This window comes from Homarus americanus, unplaced genomic scaffold (assembly GCF_018991925.1).
Source record: "Homarus americanus isolate GMGI-L3 unplaced genomic scaffold, GMGI_Hamer_2.0 scaffold39066, whole genome shotgun sequence".
In the NCBI taxonomy this organism is placed as follows: Eukaryota; Metazoa; Arthropoda; class Malacostraca; order Decapoda; family Nephropidae; genus Homarus; species Homarus americanus.
The window spans coordinates 9,743-30,000 of NW_024739034.1; the positions used below are offsets into that span (position 1 = coordinate 9,743).

At 42.6% G+C, this 20,258-nt stretch overlaps 1 protein-coding gene across 1 annotated transcript in view; it reads left to right on the top strand.

Annotated features, from left to right (window-relative positions):
* The first annotated feature begins 1,099 nt into the window (after nucleotides 1-1,099).
* The window catches only part of LOC121874410 (DNA repair protein complementing XP-C cells homolog), a 42,806-nt gene continuing 23,647 nt past the window's right edge, over nucleotides 1,100-20,258 (top strand). Inside the window, exons 1-6 of the mRNA XM_042378540.1 lie at nucleotides 1,100-2,091; nucleotides 2,619-2,726; nucleotides 5,134-5,267; nucleotides 5,666-5,891; nucleotides 8,225-8,390; nucleotides 17,077-17,231. Coding sequence (XP_042234474.1) covers nucleotides 1,183-2,091; nucleotides 2,619-2,726; nucleotides 5,134-5,267; nucleotides 5,666-5,891; nucleotides 8,225-8,390; nucleotides 17,077-17,231 — 1,698 coding nt within the window. The 5' untranslated portion in view covers nucleotides 1,100-1,182. The remainder of the gene's footprint in view (nucleotides 2,092-2,618; nucleotides 2,727-5,133; nucleotides 5,268-5,665; nucleotides 5,892-8,224; nucleotides 8,391-17,076; nucleotides 17,232-20,258) is intronic.

The following is a 20,258-nucleotide window of genomic DNA, read 5'->3' on the forward strand; positions in this document are numbered from 1 at the left end:
TTAACCCGTTTATATAAACACTTCTGCCTATAAGACAGGAGCTATTACAAGTTGTTTTAGTTGCACTGAGAGTAGTACCACTTCCAGCACTAACCTTAATCTTGTCAGCGTTGGTCCGGATAGTACGCACCGTTGTAGGGGTTAGACCAAGCACAGCGGCTATGACCACAGCACGTTACCCTTCTTCAAATCGGGTTAATACATCCATTTTCGTAGCAAGAGTAATGGTCTTACGTTGCCTCTTCACTACACTAGCACTTGATGGGCACTTGGAAGCCATATCGAATGGTTTGAGTACAGTTTGAGAGCAAAAGCACTTAAGCACACACGAATGATGTGAAGTAATAGAGACTGGCTTGGCGTCGCTTGGGGACTCTGTGACATTATGCGAGTGAGAGTAGCGTTCTGAGCCGAGAGAGAGTAGTGCGACCAGGCGAGAGAAGGTGATGCGCCGAAGTTGTGCCAAATCTCCTGGACGTTAAACAAATTTTTGGTCTCTAAAGTTTAGTGACGTAGTACCGAAACAACGTTAAGCGGGACGACGCTAAGTGAGGTCTTACTGTACTTCTTCATTTGTTTTCCTGTCAGTGTAACTTATTCTTAACATTCACCTATAATACTACATTTCAAAGGCATCTAACCTCTTCCTGGTGTCTGCTGAAGGTGTCCATGCTTCTGACCCATACAGTAGGCCTTGCCATATAAAACCTTTCAACAGCCTTTTTCTCAAATTAAAGTTAATGACCCTTTTCATTCGGTCTTTTACATTATTAAATGCTGTTTTTGCTTGTCCTATTCTTGTTTTGATTTCTTCTGTACATCTACCATCACAGCTAATGTTACATCTCAAATGCACAAAATTTTCCACTTGTTTCAGTTCCCTGTTTCCTTCCATAATTTTTATTTTAGGATTTATTCCCAAACTGCAAACAATATACAGGTATTACTTTCATCTTTACAGCATTAAGTCTTAAACCACATTCTTCATTCTTTTCCACTAATCTGGTTATAATTTTTTGTAACGCCTCTTCACTATTTGTGATATGAGCAGTATCACCTGCATAGTTTTCTGTACAGTACAGTATTTGATACTACTTTTCTATGTACATGTATTTTATTCTCTAGATTGAAGACTACCTTCGGAAGAGTGTAAATCGATCCATCAAAGAAGTTCACGAGAACATGCACAAGGCTCATCTCCTCTGCCTCTTTGCTCACGGTCGACATGTTAACATGACACTAAACTCTGACACTCTCCTGGCTGCTGCCCTCTCCATTATTACTGACAAGAATGCTTACCCTCCCAAGAGGCTGGATCTTAAGTACTTGGAAAAGTTTGTCAATTGGTTTTCAAAGAAAATAGCCGTTAAACCTGAAGATATGGAGGAGGATTACTGGAGTCATTCCCAGAAGGATATCTTAGTGAAGAGGTTTGAGACCAAACAGGTTTGCTCCAACAGAGAGTTTGTGATTATGTTTGTTATAATGTGTCGTGCTCTGGGGATGAATGTGCGCTTGGTCTTGTCCCTCCAGCCAATGAGTTGGAAACCAAGTGCTGAGAGACTTATTAAACCTCCAAAGAAAACAGAGAAGAAGCCAAACATATTCTCAGAACCTTCTTGTTCACAAACACCTGAAAGTACATTAAATAAAAAAAATAATAAAGAAGAAAAAGACAAATTAAGTAGGAAAATGTTATCTTCAGATTCTGATGTGGATGTTAAAGGGAAAAGGGGCTCCAAGATAAAGAATTCAAAGGGAAAAGAAAAGAAAATAAAGAAGAGGAAATCCCTAAGTGGTGGTGATGATGATGATGATGATGATAGTGACTTTGACCTTACACCAGTGAAGCTGAAGAGAGGTCCTCAGTCAGTGAGTACACAAAGACAAAGATCTGACAAGAGGAAAAGTAGTGAAGGAAGTGGGAGCACAGATAAGAGGAAGGAAAATGAGAACGATGGAAAGGTAGAGGGCAAGAGAAAAAAAAATGAACCGTTGATGGAATGGGCGGAGGTGTACGTGGAAGAGGAGGAGAAGTGGGTGTGTGTTGATGTGACAAGAAGGAAAATTCACTGTACAGCAGAAATTGGGGTAAGTCATTGAGCAGATTTACACTGGCTATAATAAGATGTACAGTCACCCATAAAACTTCTGTTGCTTTTCCTCTTCAACCACAAACTCTGAGATTCAGACTTTTGAACCCAAAGCATCGTCCTGCCAATAAATTCTTCGGATTCACGAGTCTTAATCTCAGGGTTCGTGGATCAGGGTAAGAGGCAACAGGAGTTTTATGGGTAACTCCACGATACTATAAATAAGTCATTATTTCTACAATAAAATGCAGTCTGTGAAGAAATTTTAACATATCTTTGTCAGTTCAATTGTACAAAAAAGATTACAAATTACATATTTTTTAATAAAGTCAGTTTACATTTTTTATATGCAAGGTTTCATTATTGCTTTGTATAAACTGGCTTCATTACTAACATTCAGATTTAAAGTGCCTGAATGTAAACTCAGGATGATTGACATGATCAGTTTGATGAATAATTCTCCCGTACACACTCTGTTAAGTTACGTTATTGACACATAATTACATTCACTTCTCCACCCCCAAGGCACGTATGCCAGCAACGTCAGCATACATCACTGCATATAACGCCAACCTGACAGTGAAGGACGTCAGCAAGCGTTATGTACCCAGTTGGCTCTCTAATGAAAACAAGGTGTGGTATATAGTAATTGGTGTGCCAGGTGAAAGAGTAAAGTGGCCAATGAGAAAGTTAGGGGTCAAGGAGTGTCTTGCTTGAGTGGTTATGGCATTATATGGTTTCAAATACATCTGAGAGAGAAACTGTTTAGGATTTTGAGATGAAAGTAGAGGTCCAGCAGGGGTTTGTCTTAAGCCCCCTTCTGTTTAACATGGTGCTGGAAGCAATATCACAGGAATTTAGGACTGGTCTGTTCTGGAAGTTGTTGTATACTGATGACTTAGTGCTGATAGCAGATGGTATTGGAGAGGCAGTGGAGAATTTTAAGAAATGAAAGGATGGAATGGAGGCATAGGGCCTGAGAGTGAATGTGGCATGTGGCAAAAACAAAATGGTGTGGGTGAGGGACCTGTGGTGGAAAATGGTCATGTGCTGTTTGTAAGAAAGGTGTTGGTAGCAACTCAGTAATGTGCAACAAGTGTGGAAGGTGGGTACACAGGAGGTGCAGTGAAACAGATGACAGACTTCAGGGTGTTGCTGACTTAGTATTCTGTATAATGTACTGCACTCTGGTATCGTAACCATGTGTTCATAGTAAGGCTGGAGAAACTCGGCTTTTAGGGATATGCCCCTGAACTGTATTCATGAGTTGTGTTTCCTGAGTGACATGATCAGTGGGGGTGCTGGAGGCTGCTGAGTTGCAAGAGTCAAAAGTGGCTGGAGGAAGTTTAGGGAATTATTGCCTTTATTGACGGCATGAGGACCTTCCCTCCGAGTGAAAGGAAGAATGTATGCAGCTGGTGCGAGAAGTGTGATGTTGTATGGTAGTAAAACATGGGCAGTTAAAGAGATGACATAAGTAGACTTGAGTGAGCTGAAATGAGAATGTTAAGGTGGATGTGTAATGTGACACTGAAAGACAGGAGGCTCTGTTTAGAGCTAAGAGGGCAGCTGGGTATTGAGAGTACAGTATTGGCAAAGTTCTGCATAGAGGCAAACTGGTGGTTTGGGCCTGTGGAGAGAATGAATGAGACCAATGGGGTCAGAAGGTGCATGAGCCTAAATGTGGAGGGAAGGAAAGCCAAGAATGACATGGGGAGAGGTGTTAAGAAATGACATTAGAGTTAAGAACCTGATAAGAGAGACTGTGCAGCATGGAGAGCTGCCATAAGGTAATTAAGGGTATCCCACAAGCTTGGAAAATGGCCACAAATCTTTGATGATGAATCATGCCCCAAAATATAACTCATAAGTACTGATGGTTCTTATTAATTGTCTATAATTTTGAAAGGACTGTGAACTACCCAACAGATACTGTACTGTACTGTATAGTGTTGTGAGAGGAGTTCAAGATGAGAAATATCCATACCTTCTCTCATACTTATTTTTCTTTTTTTTAATGTACAGTAGGATCGGGATATATAGCGACTATATATAATGAGTTTTTTATATCGCGGCTACCAAAATTACAAAAATTTTCCAATATACAGTATAGCGATAAATTTATTTACAGTAAACTCAACTTACGTGGGGTTATGTTCCTGGGACCTCACATGAAGCCAAACACCCTGGAAAGTAAGAGACACTCCTAAAAATCCCCAAATTCCCTCAAAATAAGAGTTGAATTTTTTTTCTCTTGTGCAAAATATATGATGTCTATATTCAAATTATTCGCTCTCTTGCTAGGATTCCAGCAATGCTATTTATATTCTGCTAACTTTAGTCTGACATTTTATGAGATAAAAACTTTAAGCCTAAAACCACATTCAATCTTGCTGGAACTGGAGGTGATGTATTATAACAGCTGGCACCAGCTGGCCAAGGTTACCTAATGGTATTTATTTACGTATCAGTCATATAAGGGGTTTACGTTTTTCTCTTATAAAATGTCAATGAATTGACTTAAGAGAATATAATTAACATTGCTGGAATTCTTGTAAGATGGTGATTAATTTGAATATAAACATCTATAGTTCACAATAGACAAAATTTTTAGTAATAATTAGTACATTTTAATACAAAGGACTAAAATTTTTATCTCTTGTGCCAAATATATGAAGTCTATATTCAAATTATCTGCTGCCTTGCAGAGATTCCATCAATGCAATTTATATTCTGCTAACTTTAGACTGTGCCATTTTATGTCAAGTTTAGTCTCATTTATTAGCCTCCAGAGACTAACTCTTGCGATATATGCCGATCCTACTGTACCATACATTTCTTGTATTGCAAAAGCTCAGTATTCATACATTAGTTTGTGGTTTATACAATGTGGCAGCACACTCCCTCAGAGAAGGTGGTAGTCAGGCTCCTGCAGCATGAACACATCCCATCAATAAGATGGTCTTCTCATAGGGTTGATGTTTGTCCTTACAAGAACCACATTGTAATTCGCTGGCTCAAAATTTTTGTTCTTTTCAAGTTACGGTGCTGCAGTAAATGGTGGGAGAAGGTACTGAGATCTTTCAAGGGACAGAGAACTAGGCTGGATAAAGAAGAGGATAAGGAAATGGACCTTAACCTTAAAGAGCAGCCACTACCAAAAAGTATTGGAGAGTGAGTATGTACAGTAGTGTGTTGTGGTAGTTGATATTTTGATTCTCTTATGGTAAGGAAGTGGAAGTGTTGTACATCTCAGGAACTGATGTACAGTTCATAGTCACTTGAGCATGACTACTGTAGTTAATAGTGGAGAAAAAAAAAATATTAGATATATGAAGTTAACTGACCTAAGGTACAACATCAATTGTTATAGTAATTTGATGGTAAAAGAGTACAGCAGACTTGTAGATAGAGGGGTAACAATTCTCATGAATATCTTTAATAAAAGTTTATTTGATTTTGATTTGAAGAAAGTGTGTGAAGGAGGACGTGTGTGTGTGTGTGGGGGAGGGTGGGAGAGACATTGTACTGTGTTTGAAAGCCTGAATGGTTTAACAGTCTCATTCTTCCAGGTACAAGAATCACCCATTGTATGCTCTACAACGCCACCTTCTCAAGTTTGAGGCAATATATCCACCCGATGTCTCCCCAGTTGGGTTTATCAGAAGCGAGCCGGTGTATCCTCGTGACAGCATCTACAACCTTCATTCTCGGGACACTTGGATGAAGGAGGCCAAGACTGTAATAGTCGGAGAGGAGCCCTACAAGGTTGTTAAGGCCCGCCCAAAATGGGATAAGGTGAGGCTTTCTTAGCCTGTAGTTTATTATTTGGTATTACTTATTTTATTCTTGTAAACCAGTGAGCTGGGAGATCCATGCTAACAAAATATTCTCACGAGATATGAGTGGGTTAGGTTTTCCCCAAAAAATAGTTAGGTGAACTTTTGTGTCGAATACAAAACACATGGGAAAAATAGGGTTCAATTCCCCAATAACAAAAATACCCCAATATCATACCTCCAAAAATGAAAAATTTGTTCACAAACAAATACAAAACCTACCTAACTAATGATAAATAGTACATAACTATTCTTATCATATTAACCAACACATGAAATTACTACCTAATACATGAAAAGTAAAATAATAAAATACTGTTTAACTATGGCACATTACTTAAGGGAGGCCAGTATGAGCTCACTACCACTAGGGGGTGAGCAGGGGTGGTCTGCCAAGGACACCAGAGTTGGAAAGAGGAGAAGAAAATTCGCTAGAAGGAGTGGGACTGGAAGATGCAGGAAGCAGTTTGAAGGTGGTGATGGGTCTGAAGGAGGAGGATATGGTGGGTTGTCTGGCCTTTCTCCTCAGCTGTCGTTGAATCTCAGTGTAGACTCGGATGTCTCTCTCCACACTAGAGGCAACTGCACCACCACTCCTTTCTATTTGAGGTTTCTTGGCATGAAAAAAGTCCAGCCCTTTACAAATGAGATCAAGGCCCTCACTGACAACCTTGAGACTGAGCTGGCTTTCAAGTAGCTCCTCTGACTGGTTCTCCTCCTCTTCAGGAAGCCTCTGCTGCTGGAGCTGCATGAGTTCTTCGTTAGTGAGGTCCTGTCTGTGTGACTGGAGCAGATCCTGGACATCCTCCCCTGTCCACTACCTCAAACCCAGCCTCCTGAGCAAGGCTAACAATGTACTGCTGCACTCTTCCCACATCCACCAAATCCCGCAAAATCGTGCTCACACTCGGGCCAAATCTTGTGCCAAATGCGGTTCATGGTTTGCAATGACACCTTCCAAGACTCATTGGTGTGTTCAATGACTGTCTTAATGTTTAAAGCCTTCCAAAATAACTTGATGCTGGTCTGGTTTTCTGCAGTCTGGTGAACAAGTTCTGCACCATGCACCGAAGGTAGTAAGCCTTGAAGGTGGAAATGACACCTTGATCCATGGGTTGGATGAGTGAGGTGATGTTAAGTGGTAGAAACATCATCTTGGATATTGTCTGCTCTCTCTTCCATTTTGGGTGGGTGTGCAGTAGCATTGTCAAGGAGGAGGAGGAATTTGTTTTACAAGTTGTTCTTCGAACAATACAACCTGCACATGTTTGAGAGGTAATAATGACGTACAGTAATTGTATATCAGCACCGAAGTCACCCTGCCTTCTGGTTGGAGCGCCAAATAACCGGAAGATGATCCTTGTACAATCCCTTAAGAGTCCTGGGATTCTCTGAGTGGTAACAAGGGCTTCAGCTTCAAGTCACCTTCAATGTTACCAACAAGTAGTACAGGTAGCTGAAGATTCAGCAGAATGCTTGGCTGCCGTTATGAAAGTTGTAAGGAAAGGATGGCATGAATACACACAGATAGAGAGATCGTAGCACACGCTCAATGAAAAAAAATGGCAAAAAAGAAAAGACGCAGGCTTGTGGGAGATGCGGAGGGAGGTGGTATGATCAGTGAGCAAGAATATGTTTCTGCACATATCTCCCTAAGCTGACTCCCGGCATGCAAAATTTGAATTTTTGCCGAGACCCAGATTCGTATAAGTAGGGGAAGATCTCGTTTCTTGAAAGAGTGGTGTCAATTTAGGACATTCGTATCACCGAATTTTCAAATCTCAAGGGATACCTGTACAGTACGTGATGGATGGTGTTAATCAACAGTGGAAAATTAGATGGATATTATGGGTGGACCTTGTAGTAGAAGGGGAACATTATAGCTGAACACATCTGTTTTGATACGGAATGACTGACAAAGAATGCATGAATGTACAGTACAGTATTTGTTCTTGTTTCTGTTCATCCTGCATTAAACAGGCAATGACTTGAAAAGAAAAAAAAAGAAGTTCATATTTGTAAGTTACATAAACCAAGAGAACATAAAACTGTACAAAACTGAATAATATTTCATTTTGTACACCTGACTTCTGAGAATACTTTCTGAGAGTGAAGTGGCAGTGTTGGTGAAGATGATTTTCTTTAGTTTAACTGCGAGACTTAACAGTGACCAACCCTGTTAATATTACATCATGTAGTTACTGTTGGTTCCCGTCTTGAAACACAACTGAATTATATGCGGTAATTAATGCATTATAATTTGGAACTTGATAACTCTTGCCTGAATTACAGTTGACTTGTAAAGTGATCAAAGACCTGCCATTAGAACTGTATGGAGAGTGGCAGGTAGAAGACTATGAGCCACCAGTAGCATCTGGAGGGAAGGTACTTAATGAGTATGGCAATGTGGAGCTGTTCAAACCCACCATGTTGCCAAAGGGATGTGTTCATATACCAAGTAGGTGGATCTTATTACCATTTGTCTCTCTCTTCTTCTCCCTTCCATTAATATCATAATTTGGTGGAGTTTTTCATTTCAGCATTGTATTAGAAGTACAGAATATAACATATCATTGGTGGAATATAAATTTGTTCTAGTAAAATTTGAGCTTTACAGAGTTGGGTTACACAGGATTCTTAATATAAGTTACAACCATGATTGACAAGAGTGTTCATACAGGCCCAAATGGTAGAGTTTGGGAGGTGGCTTCTTACCTGCAGGAAGCATGAAAACTTTTTAAAATAATTCTCATATGTCAAAATGGTAAATTTATATTCTCAAATCCTATTATGTTTAGGTAAAAAAAAATTATAGGCTTATATATGCTGTGATCAGACTTCCTAAGAGTGGAAGTCTCGAGGTGGTGGTAATTTCTAAACTTGATGATAAAGTAAGACCAAGTCAAGTTATGTATAATTATCACCTTGGTGGTTTAGTAATATCTTTGATCAGACAGTAAGAGATTCAAGTAACAATGAAGGAGAGAAGAGCAGGTTCAGTGAATATTGATACAGGATGTAAAGGTGAAGTGAGTCAACTGGTGCTTGCCGACAAAACTGTTCTTGTGAGAGATTCTGAAGAAAAAAATTACAAATGTCAGTGATTGAGTTTGGAAGGGTGTGTGTGTTTGTGAGTGAGTTTGGAAGTGTGTGTGTGTTAGTGAGTGAGTTTGGAAGTGTGTGTGTTTGTAAGTGAGTTTGGAAGTGTGTATGTGTTAGTGAGTGAGTTTGGAAGTGTGTGTGTGTTAGTGAGTGAGTTTGAAGTGTGTGTGTGTTTGTGAGTGAGTTTGAAGTGTGTGTGTTTTGTGAGTGAGTTTGGAAGTGTGTGTGTGTGTTTGTGAGTGAGTTTGGAAGTGTGTGTGTTAGTAAGGAGTTTGAAGTGTGTGTGTTAGTGAGTGAGTTTGGAAGGGTGTGTGTGTTTGTGAGTGAGTTTGAAGTGTGTGTGTTGTTTGTAGAGTGAGTTTGGAAGTGTGTGTGGAGTTTAAGAGGTATGTGTGTGTTTGGGGTGAGTTGGAAGTGTGTGTATGTGTGTGTGTGTTAGTGAGTGAGTTTAATTATCAATGTAATAATAATTAATGGTTTATTGAAAGAGCTTGGTAGCCAGAAATGAAAAATATACAGTTACATATTTGGGGGAATGGGTTACATCACATAAATAATATACAAGTAAATATGAGTGACACAAATACATGGTATAATAACTAGATGGGAAAAGCTCAAACTACAGTTCATTTCAACATAGTGACAGTGCAAGGAGTAGTGTTTACTGGGAGTGAACATAATTGATTTATTACAGTTATTGATAATTTTTACAATGGTTGGGGACTGGGCTACTTATAGCAATCAGTTCGCAAGTAACGTGATGGGATGGATGCGTTGTGGTGTCGAATGTTACCTCGGACTAGGGGATCTCTCAGGTAGTAGGAGCCGTGTCGGGATGGTGTAGAAGCTTACCAAATTCTGGTGTGATGAGGTCGTGGTGATGGTCAGTGAGAGCCTAAAGGGTCAGTGTGTTGAGCGCTTGATATGGAGCAGGAAGGGGAGAGAATAATCTTGCATGCCCTTTCAAAATTTTTTTCTAGGTGTTTACAAGCAGTGCATTTTGGTTGAGGAAGACCAGGTGGGGGAGGCATAGGTGAGCTTGGGAAGTATGAATGTTGTGTAAATAATATAGCCAAAGAACTCCGAGGGACGGAGTCGCATGAGGGAGGTGGGAGAGGACGGAAACTGGAGGATTTGATAACTTCACTGACGGTGTGGTTTCCAATTTAGTTTGTTGTCTATGGTGACGCCGAGAGCCAGAATCTGCTACAACCCGGGAGTGTGTCTGGACCCCAGAGTAATGGAAGGAGGTGGGGACAATGTCGAGGAGAGGTTGATGTGCATAACCATGGTCTTGGTATGGTTGATGGTGACATGGTTGTTGGTGGCCCAGTTTTGGAGACTGTTCAACAAATCCTGAAGGGCGTATAGCTGGGAGCAGAATTGTTGACGCTGATCCCAATGGTAGGAGTCGCCGACATATTTCCAGCGAGCAGGAAGCTTTCTTAGGGCATCATTGATGAGCATAAGGAAGCAGAGTGGTCCCATCTTGGTGCTCTTTGGGGACGCAGCTTACAGGTGAGTGACTGAAAGGTGGAGACAGCCCCTCGAAGCTGCAGACACCTACGCGCCGGTCACTGAGGAAGTTCAATATGGTATAAGACTTCTCCGCCCGAGGTCAATAGCTTTGTTGATGATTATTGTAGTCGACTAGGCCTGTAACGCTTAGTGAAATCACGAAGGCGACAGCTATATGATGCTGCCGAGATGGCGGTATACGTAATCGAAAGCTGACAAGACAGTGAGTGGTGGAGGAAGTTTTTATGTTGCCAAATTGTTGAGAGGGTTCATTTACTTCCTGCAATATCAGCATAAGCCCAGTCGTAACACAAAAACTTTCACAGATTAGGCTGGGTATTGGGGGTGATTGCAATAGGTCGTGTAGCGCTGATTTGGCGATTGTGGGCTGGTTGACTTGGGCACTGCGTGATATATAAGAGGTCTTCCAGTCAGTTGGCATCATCTGGCTTGACTGAGAGAAGCATTACGATGGAGCATAGGGGTTTAGCAATTTGGGGAGAACTCCCTTTTAAAGAAAGCTCATTGGTAAGTCAATGGGGTGGTAGAGCCGCTTAATTTTAGTTTGTCCAGGCTGCTTATATCTAAATTCTTCTTCACTGTCAAGTGGGAAGGGGGGCCAGTAGGGTAAGCAGGAGAGGTATAGTTGCCGGGGAGCTGCTCTGGCACAGTAGCTTAAATGGTTTGTTTGCTCATCTTCGGCCAACATTAGTGAGATGGCTAAGGAAGGAGGGGTGCTGCCTTTATTGTTTAGTCTCACAGAGAGTTCTCCTTAAGCTACCATACCATTGACTGATGTTGGTCTGTTTGTGTTGTAATTTGGTTGGGTAGTGGGACTTTTGCAGCGATTTCATGATGACTCGTTGGCGGAGGGACCTGTAGCGGATGTGGCTGCTGAGATGAAAGGCTCTGTCTCTTGTTGCATAAGTCTTTGATCCGAGGTGATCCAGGGGCAAGCCAGCTGGGTGAGATCTGACGGACTTCTCGTGGGGAAGTGGAAGCAGTGTGAGCTTCCGCAGTGGTGTTGGCGTTAATTTATCCGGTTTCCACGCCAGTTCACGCCAACATCAGTCCAGGAGGTGAATCATCCACGTTCAAGAGGCGCACTGCAGAGTCAGTAATCGCCTGTAGGTCTTGGATGTAGGGTTCTGTACTTCTGAGTGGGAGTGGCAGCTGGGGACCAGAGCACTGATAAGTGTGTGCTAAGCACCGAGCAGGGAGGCATTGGCTGAGGTGGTTGGTACTGTCCGCTAAGTCAGTTAAGATAAGGTCAAGGGTATTTTGACCGCAGGGTGGGGAAGGTCATACCCCAGATAGTGGCTAGCTGGTCCTGGATATCATGGTAAAGCCACTTGCTGCAAATCCCCACATAATACTAACTTGGCACATGGGTGCCTAACTCTGAGGTGGTCTGGAGGTGGTGTGATGAGATGATTGATAAGAGTGTTTCTGGTGGGGGAAAGCGAGGCGAAGGCAAGGCCAGATTATGAGATTGCAGCTAGAGCAGGCTCCGTAGTTAACGCACACGCATCTATACGGAAGTGTGTGTGTGTGTTAGGTGAGTGAGTTTGAGGTGTGTGTGTGTTTGTGAGTGAGTTTGGAGGTGTGTGTGTGTGTGTGGGTTTGGAAGTGTGTGTGTGTGTGTTTGTGGTGAGTTTGGAAGTGTGTGTGTGTGTGTGTGTGTGGGGTTTGGAGGTGTGTGTGTTAGTGGAGTGGTTGGAGGTGTGTGTGTGTGTGTGTGTGGGTGGGTTTAGGTGTGTGTGTGTGTGTGTTTGGAGTGTGTGTGTGAGTGGGTTTTGGAGGTGTGTGTGAGTTTGGAGGTGTGTGTGTGTTTGTGGTGTGTTTGGAAGTGTGTGTGTGTTTGTGAGTGAGTTTGGAAGTGTGTGTGTGTTTGGAGTGTGTGTGTGTGAGTGGGTTTGGAGGTGTGTGTGAGTTTGGAGGGTGTGTGTGTGTTTGTGTGGAGTGTTTGGAAGTGTGTGTGTGTTTGTGAGGTGGGTTTGGAGATGTGTGTGTGTGTTTGTGAGTGAGTTTGGAGGGTGTGTGTGTGTGTGTGTGTGTGTGTGGGGGGGTGGGGTTTGAGTGTGTTTGTGGGTGAGTTTGGAAGTGTGTGTGTGTGTGTGTGTGTGTTTGTGTGTGTGTTTGTGATGAGTTGGAATGTGTGTGTGTGTGTTTGGTAGGTTTGGGGTGTGTGTGTGTGTGTGTGTGTGTGTGTGTGTGTGTGTGTGTGTGTGTGTGTGTGTGTGTGTGTGTGTGGGTTGGAAGTGTGTGTGTGTTTGTGGGTGAGGTTGGAGGTGTGTGTGTGTGTGTGTGTTTGTGAGTGAGTTTGGAAGTGTGTGTGTGTGTTTGTGAGTGGGTTTGGAAGTGTGTGTGTGTGTGTTTGTAGTGAGTTTGGAGGTGTGTGTGTGTGTGTGTGTGTGTGTGTGTGTGTGTGTGTGTGTGTGTGTGTGTGTGGGTTTGGAAGTGTGTGTGTGTTTGGTGGGTGAGTTGGAGTGTGTGTGTGTGTGTGTGTGTTTGTGGTGAGTTTGGAAGTGTGTGTGTGTGTGTTTGTGAGTGAGTTTGGAAGTGTGTGTGTGTGTGTTTGTGAGTGAGTTTGGAGGTGTGTGTGTGTGTGTGTGTGTGTGTTTGTAGGTGAGTTTGGAAGTGTGTGTGTGTGTGTGTGTGTTTGTGAGTGAGTTGAAGTGTGTGTGTGTGTGTTTTTGTGAGTGAGTTTGGAAGTGTGTGTGTGTTTGTGAGTGAGTTTTGGAGGTGTGTGTGTGTGTTTGTGAGTGAGTTTGGAAGTGTGGTGTGTTTGTGAGTGAGTTTGTGAGAGTGAGTTTGGAGTGTGTGTGTGTTTGTAGTGAGTTTGGAAGTGTGGGTAGGTTTAGAGTGTGTGTGTGTGTTGGAGGTGAGTTTGGAAGTGTGTGTGTGTGTGTGTGTGTGTGTGTGTGTGTGTTTGTGAGTGAGTTTGGAGGTGTGTGTGTGTGTTGTGAGTGAGTTTGGAGGTGTGTGTGTGTTAGTGGTGAGTTTGGAGGTGTGTGTGTGTGTGTTTGTGAGTGAGTTTGGAGGTGTGTGTGTGTTAGTGAGTGGGTTTGGAGGTGTGTGTGTGTGTGTGTGTGTGTGTGTGTGTGTGGAGAGTGAGTTTGGAGGAGAGTGAGTTTGGGTGTGTGTGTGTGTGTGTGTGTGTGTGTTTGTGATGAGTTTGGAAGGTGTGTGTTGTTTGGAGGAGTTTGGAAGTGTGTTTGTGATGAGTTTGTAAGGAGTGAGAGTGTGTGTTTGGTGATTGAGTTTGGAGGTGTGTGTGAGTTAAGGTGTGTGTGTTTGTGAGTTATTTGAAGTGTGTGTGTGTGTGTGTTTAGAGTGAGTTTGAGGTGTGTGTGTTAGTGAGTGAGTGGAGGTGTGTGTGTGTGTTTGTGAGTGAGTTGGAGGTGTGTGTGAGTGAGTTTGAGGTGTGTGTGTGTGGTGAGTGAGTTTAATATGTTTTAATGTTTATTGAAAGTTTGAAGGTGTATTGGAAATGATATTGCATCAAGAACGTGTGTGTGTGTGGTTTATTATGAGGAAGGGTTTGTTTATTTGTTTAGTTGATGGGGTGGGACTGGGTGTGAGAGGTGGTGTGGTGTATTTGTGTGTAATGTGTCTGTGGGGGTTGATATGAAGGACTCAGGTGGTGAGTGTGTGGAAGTGTGTGTGGAGTGAGTTTGGATGTGTGTTTAGGAGTGAGTTTGGAAGTGTGTGTGTGTGTTTAGGAGGAGAAGTGTGTGTGTGAGGAGTGAGTTTGAAAGGTGTGTGTGTGTGAGTGAGTTTGAAGTGTGTGTGTTTGTGAGTGAGTTGGAAGGTGTGTGAGTGAGTATGTGTGTGTTTGTGAGTGAGTTTGAAGTGTGGGGTGAGTTTGTATGTGTGTGTGTGTGTGTGTGTTTGTGAGTGAGTTTGGGGTGTGTGTTTGTGAGTTAGTTTGGATGTGTGTGTGTTTGAGTGGGAGTGAGTTTGGAGGTAGTGAGTGAAGTGTGTGTGTGTTAGTGAGTGAGTTTATGTGAGTTTGTGTGTGTGTGTGTGTGTGTGTGTGTGTGTGTGTGTGTGTTCACAGGAGTTTGAAGGTTTGTGTGAGTTTGAAGGAGTGAGTTGAAGTGTGTGTGTGTGTGTGTTTGTGAGTTAGTTTGGGTGTGTGTGTGTGTTTGGGATGTGTGTGTGTGTGGAGTGAGTAGTGTGTATGTGAGTGTGTTTGTGAGAGTGTGAGTTTGGGTGTGTGTGTGTGTGTGTGTGTGAGTTTGAGGTGTGTGTGTGTGTGTGTGTGTGTGTTTGATGTGTGTGTGTGTGTGTTAGTGAGTGAGTTTGGATGTGTGTGTGAGTTTGGTGTGTGTGTGTGGGTGAGTTTGGAAGGTGGGAGTGAGTTTGGAGGTGTGTGTGTGTGTGTGGGGTGAGTTTGGGGTGTGTGTGTGTGTTTAGAGTGAGTTGAAGGTGTGTGTGTGTGTTTTGTGAGTGAGTTTGAGGTGTGTGTAAGGAGTTTGTGTGTGTGTGTTTGAGGTGAGTTGGGTGTGTGTGTTTGTAAGTGTGTGAGTGAGTGGATGTGTGTGTGTGTGTGTGTGTGTGTGTGTGTGTGTGTGAGTGAGTTTGAAGTGTGTGTGTTTGAGTGAGTTTGGAAGTGTGTGTGTTGGAGGAGTGAAGGTGTTTGTGATGAGTTTGGAAGGTGTGTGTGTTTGTGAGTGAGTTGAAGTGTGTTTGTGAGTGAGTTTGGAGGTGGGGTGAGTTTAAAGGTGTGTGTGTGTTTGTGAGTTAGTTTGGAAGTGTGTGTGTGTGTGTGTGTTTGTGGAGTGAGTTTGGAGGTGTGTGTGTGTTAGTGAGTGAGTTTGGAGGTGTGTGTGTGTGTGTGTTTGGAGTGAGTTGAGTGTGTGTGTTATTGAGTGAGTTTGGAGGTGTGTGTGTGTGTGTTTGTGAGTGAGTTTAATAATAATAATAATAATAATTAACTGTTTATTGAAAAAGTTCTGCAGCCCAAAGGCTGAAAATATACATTGGACAAAAATGACTTATTGCATACAAAGACACGGGGTGGATGGGTCGATTAACAAAAGCTTTCATTACTGAAAGAAGAAGGAACGTAAATTGAACATACAAATTATTATAGTTTACAGTTGATGGCCCGGACCTGGACTGGTCATGGAGACACCAGGTGGTGTGGTGTTCATTTGGTGTAGTAACTCGTCCTCTGGGGTTGATATGAAGGACCTCAGGTGGTCATGGGGCAACCGGGTGGTGTGGAAGTGTGTGTGTGTGAGTGAGTTTGGAAGTGTGTGTTTTGTGATTTGTTGAGTTTGAAAGTGTGTGTGTTTGTGAGTGAGTTTGGAAGTGTTGTGAGTGAGTTTGGAAGTGTGTGTGTGTTTGTGAGTGAGTTTGGAAGTGTGTGTGTGTTTGTGAGTGAGTTTGGAAGTGTGAGTGAGTTGGAAGTGTGTTTGTTCTAGTAAAGAGTAGATGGTGAATGTGAGGAAAGTGCAGTACAGTATATAGAGAAGAGAGAAATAAATGTTGACTTGAATGAAGAAAAGTATTGTGTACAAGGCATCAGGGAGGGCATGATGAGCATTAAATATTTGAACCACAGAGTAACAAAAGGAAATATAACATCTTACTGTGGGAAATGTAAGGATGAGGGAGGTATGTAAACAGGCAAAGATGGGGGATGTACAGGGGGACTTGTTAAGCCAGTATTATTATCTATGTGTGAAGGATGGACTCTGGAACAAAGGTGAAGGTACTACAGTAGTTAGAAATGACAAGTGAATGTTCCTGAGGTTAATATGTGAGTACTGTATTGATATAAGTAGATGGTGGATCAGTGGCTCATATATACTGTACTAAGAGAATGGGGAGTTGAAAGACTGATGTAAAAGAGTATTAGTTAGAGATGGTTGGTAGGAGGTAGACTGGAGGGTGAGATGAAGGGTAATAGATGGCCATTTAGGAGGCAGCAGTGTGTGTGTGTGTGTTAGCAGAGAGCATGGTGTTATTACCTTATGTTCAGATGACCATTGAAAGCCCATTACTGTATATGGTTGAGGGGGTGAAGTAAGGAACCTGTTTTGTTTTCCTCCTCTGGATAGACTCACAGCCCTGTTAGTGTCCACATTAACCCATTTGTTATAGATGGTTAATGATAATAATAATAATATACATTTATTCAGTAAACTCCTCATAAAAATTTACAATTGCTTTGGCATTTATATAGACAATGGAAGTATACAGTTCATTATGTGTGTAGACAGGGCAGGTATATTGTACATAGACTGTGGAGGTACAGTATACAGTTCAACCAAGGGCAGCCAACAAAGCCACCAGACAACTTATTACCTGTAGGATCCATCCCTGCCTACTGCCATGGGTTCATCATGCTTAGTAGTTTTATTTGTTTACAATAAAGTGCTTTATCTTAACCAATTCAATAAAATGATCTTAATATGAGTTGGTTTTAAGGCAGATGTACTTTTAAGGTTCTCACTAAATAAATAAATAAATAAATGCATTTGTTTCTGTAATATATCCTCTCATTTTAGTTGGTGGTCTCAACCGTTTGGCTCAGAAGTTGAACATTGACTGTGCTCCAGCGATGGTCGGATTTGACTTTCACTCAGGCTGGACTCATCCTGTGTATGACGGCTACGTTGTGTGTGAAGAGTTCAAAGACATATTAATGGATGCTTGGAACCAGGTAAAGTATAGTATATTGTTTTAGTATCCACTCATCAAATAGTATTTGGTAGGAGTTTACTGCCATAATATACCGTAAGGTCACTCAACATTATTTTTAGATGCTGGATATTGTGATTTTAAGGTTTACTTTGACAGTTCATTAGAATGCAATGCATTTATTTACTTATCAGACTATTTCATGTTGTTTGTGTAAACTTTAAAGGTGTTGGGTTGTTACTTGTTAGTTAGCACTGGTGAACAAAGTACTGGAAAGAGTAATACTGTAGTTACTGTGAGTAAAACTTATCAAGTAAAAATAAAGAGTAACAGTATTCAAGTTATGAGAGTGAAAGTACCATTTTTTAAAGAGTTAGTAGTATACGGTGCACTAATGTAGTGCCAATACTGTCAAAACACAATAAAATCACAGATCCATACAAAAACAAGCAATACAACTTCATATGGTCGCGATGGAATATCAGGACCCTTCTGGATACTGGCACAAATGAGTGTCCTGAAAGAAGAACTGCCCTTGTGGCCAAAGAGCTGGTTAGGTATAACATCAATAGCAGCCATTAGTGAGTCCCAGCTCCTAGACGAGGTTCAACTCACACAACGGGTCTGGCTATACCTTCTTCCTGAAGGGTAAGCTTGCTGCTGAGAGAAACTGCATTTATGGAGTTGGCTTTGCCATCTATCAACACATCCTACACAGGCTAACAGAAATGCTTATTGGGATCAACGAGCATCTCATGATGCTCTGAGTCCCACTGAATCACACATGTCATGCCTTTTTCATCAGTGCATTTGCCCCAACATCAAGGAAGCCTTTTACACCGACCTCGACAGAGTGCTAACCTCTATCACCAGAGAAGATAAGGTTGTGTTCTTGAGACTTTAATGCCAGAGTTGGCAGAGATGCTAACATTTGGCAGGGAACCATAGGGAGAAGTGGACAAGGCAAGTGTAATCCCAACTGCCTCCTCCTCGGAAAGTATGCTGCACACAACTTCACTATCACCAATACCTTGTTAAGGCAGGCTGACAAGTTCAAGGGTTCGTGGCAACACCCATGATCCAAACACTGGCATCTCATTGACTACATCATTGTCAGAGAAAGAGATCGCCGAGATGTCCTCATCACTCGTGCCATGCGTGGCTCAGACCACTGCGACACTGATCATCGGCTCGTCAGAGCCAAGCTCTCACTTCACGTCGCCCCAAAACGGTGAAGGCAGCAAGCCTCCAGAAGAGGTTTTAACACTAAGCAACTGGAGTATCCAGCGGTAGCACATGCTTTCAGAGAGCAACTCGAACATGGGCTGATAAACAACCTGACAACGAGCAACCCAAATCTTGGTGCTGAAAAAGATATTCTCACTACTGTCATTGACAAAAACCTGCAGAGAGACATTTGGCCAGATCAAAAGAATACACCAGGACTGGTTTGATGAAAATTACTTGGTAATCAATGTTCTCATCAATGATGTGTTGCTTTAACTGACTGGCAGAACAACCCTCAGTCTTGAACCACAGCTGATACCCTTTGCAAGAAGAAAGCTGTGGCCTAGCAAACTACATAATCTAAAGAATGACTGGTTTAAAAATAAAGCATGTGAAACACAAAAATTTGCAGACCAGCACAAGATGCAAAATTTTTTCAATTCCATCAAAACATTTAATGGGCCAATCACTCGTGGAGCACCCCCTCCGCCATCCGATAGTAACTTCTCAACCGAATCACTGATGTGGATGTCCTGACTACCCAGTAGGTCCCTCAGCATCCACAGCTGACCCACCTTAGCTATCCTCCATCCCTGGATGAGGTAGCTACTGCCATCAAACAGATGAAAAATAACAAAGCCTCAAGGCCTGATGGAATCCCAGCCGAGGTGTATAAAGCAGGAGGACCTCTGCTTACCAGCCGTCTCCACTCTCTCCTGGAGAATATATGGGAAAAGGAGGAAATCCCCCAAGCTCTTAAAAGACCCCATTGTCAATAATTATAAGAATAAGGGAGACCGGTCAGACTGTGGCAACTGCTGTGGAATCTTGCTACTGTCCATAGTTCGCAAGACTATCGCCCGAGTCTCTTAAACAGACTTCTTTCTGAGGCAGGAAACTTCCTCCCAGAATGTCATGTGGCTTAAGATTATCACATGGCACCACTGACATGATCTTTGCTGCCCGCCAGATACAGGAAAAGTGCAGAGAACAACGTCGTGACCTGTATATGGCTTTCATCGACCTAACCAAGGCCTTCGACTCGGTCAAGAGGGAAGCCCTCTGGTGGACCCTCAGCCGTTTTGGCTGCCCCCGAAAATTCATCACCATTGTGAGGCAACTCCTGCACAATGGCACCCAGTCTGAGTTCTTTCCCATCCAGATGGGGGTTAAACAAGGGTGTGTACTGGCAACAACTCTCGTTTCCATTTTCTTGGCTGCCTTCTTTATTCGTGCCAGTGCCAATTGCACGGCGGGGTGGACATCGAGTACCGGGTGAAGGGGACCTTTTCAGCATAAGATGACTCCAGGCAAGAACAAAGGTGTCAGCAGCTTCCATTACTGAACTACAGTATGCAGACAACCTCACTCTTGTTGCTCACACTGAATGTGACCTACAGGAGATCCTGAACACCTACGCAGATGTGTATGTCGGCCTTGAGGTAACTGTACGTAGGACTCAGATTCTCTTTCAACCTGCCCCCACCCATCTTAACGGTACTACCCTCTCTAATGTTACCCACTTTCGGTATTTCGGCTCCCACCTGTTCACCACCGCAGACATCGATGAAGAGATTCAGCATCGGATCAGATGTGCGTCTCAAGCCTTTAGCAGACTCTGAAATTGTGTCTTCAGCTGTAGGGAGCTGAAATTATCTACAAAGTTACAGTATATCAAGCAGTGGTCCTCACCTGCTATATATTGGCGAGACATGGGTTACATACAGGAGGCACCTCAAGGCACCTTAAAACTTTCACCAACATAGTCAATGTTCCATCCTCCGAGTTCGCTGGGAAGAAAGAGAACAAATGCCAGCATTCT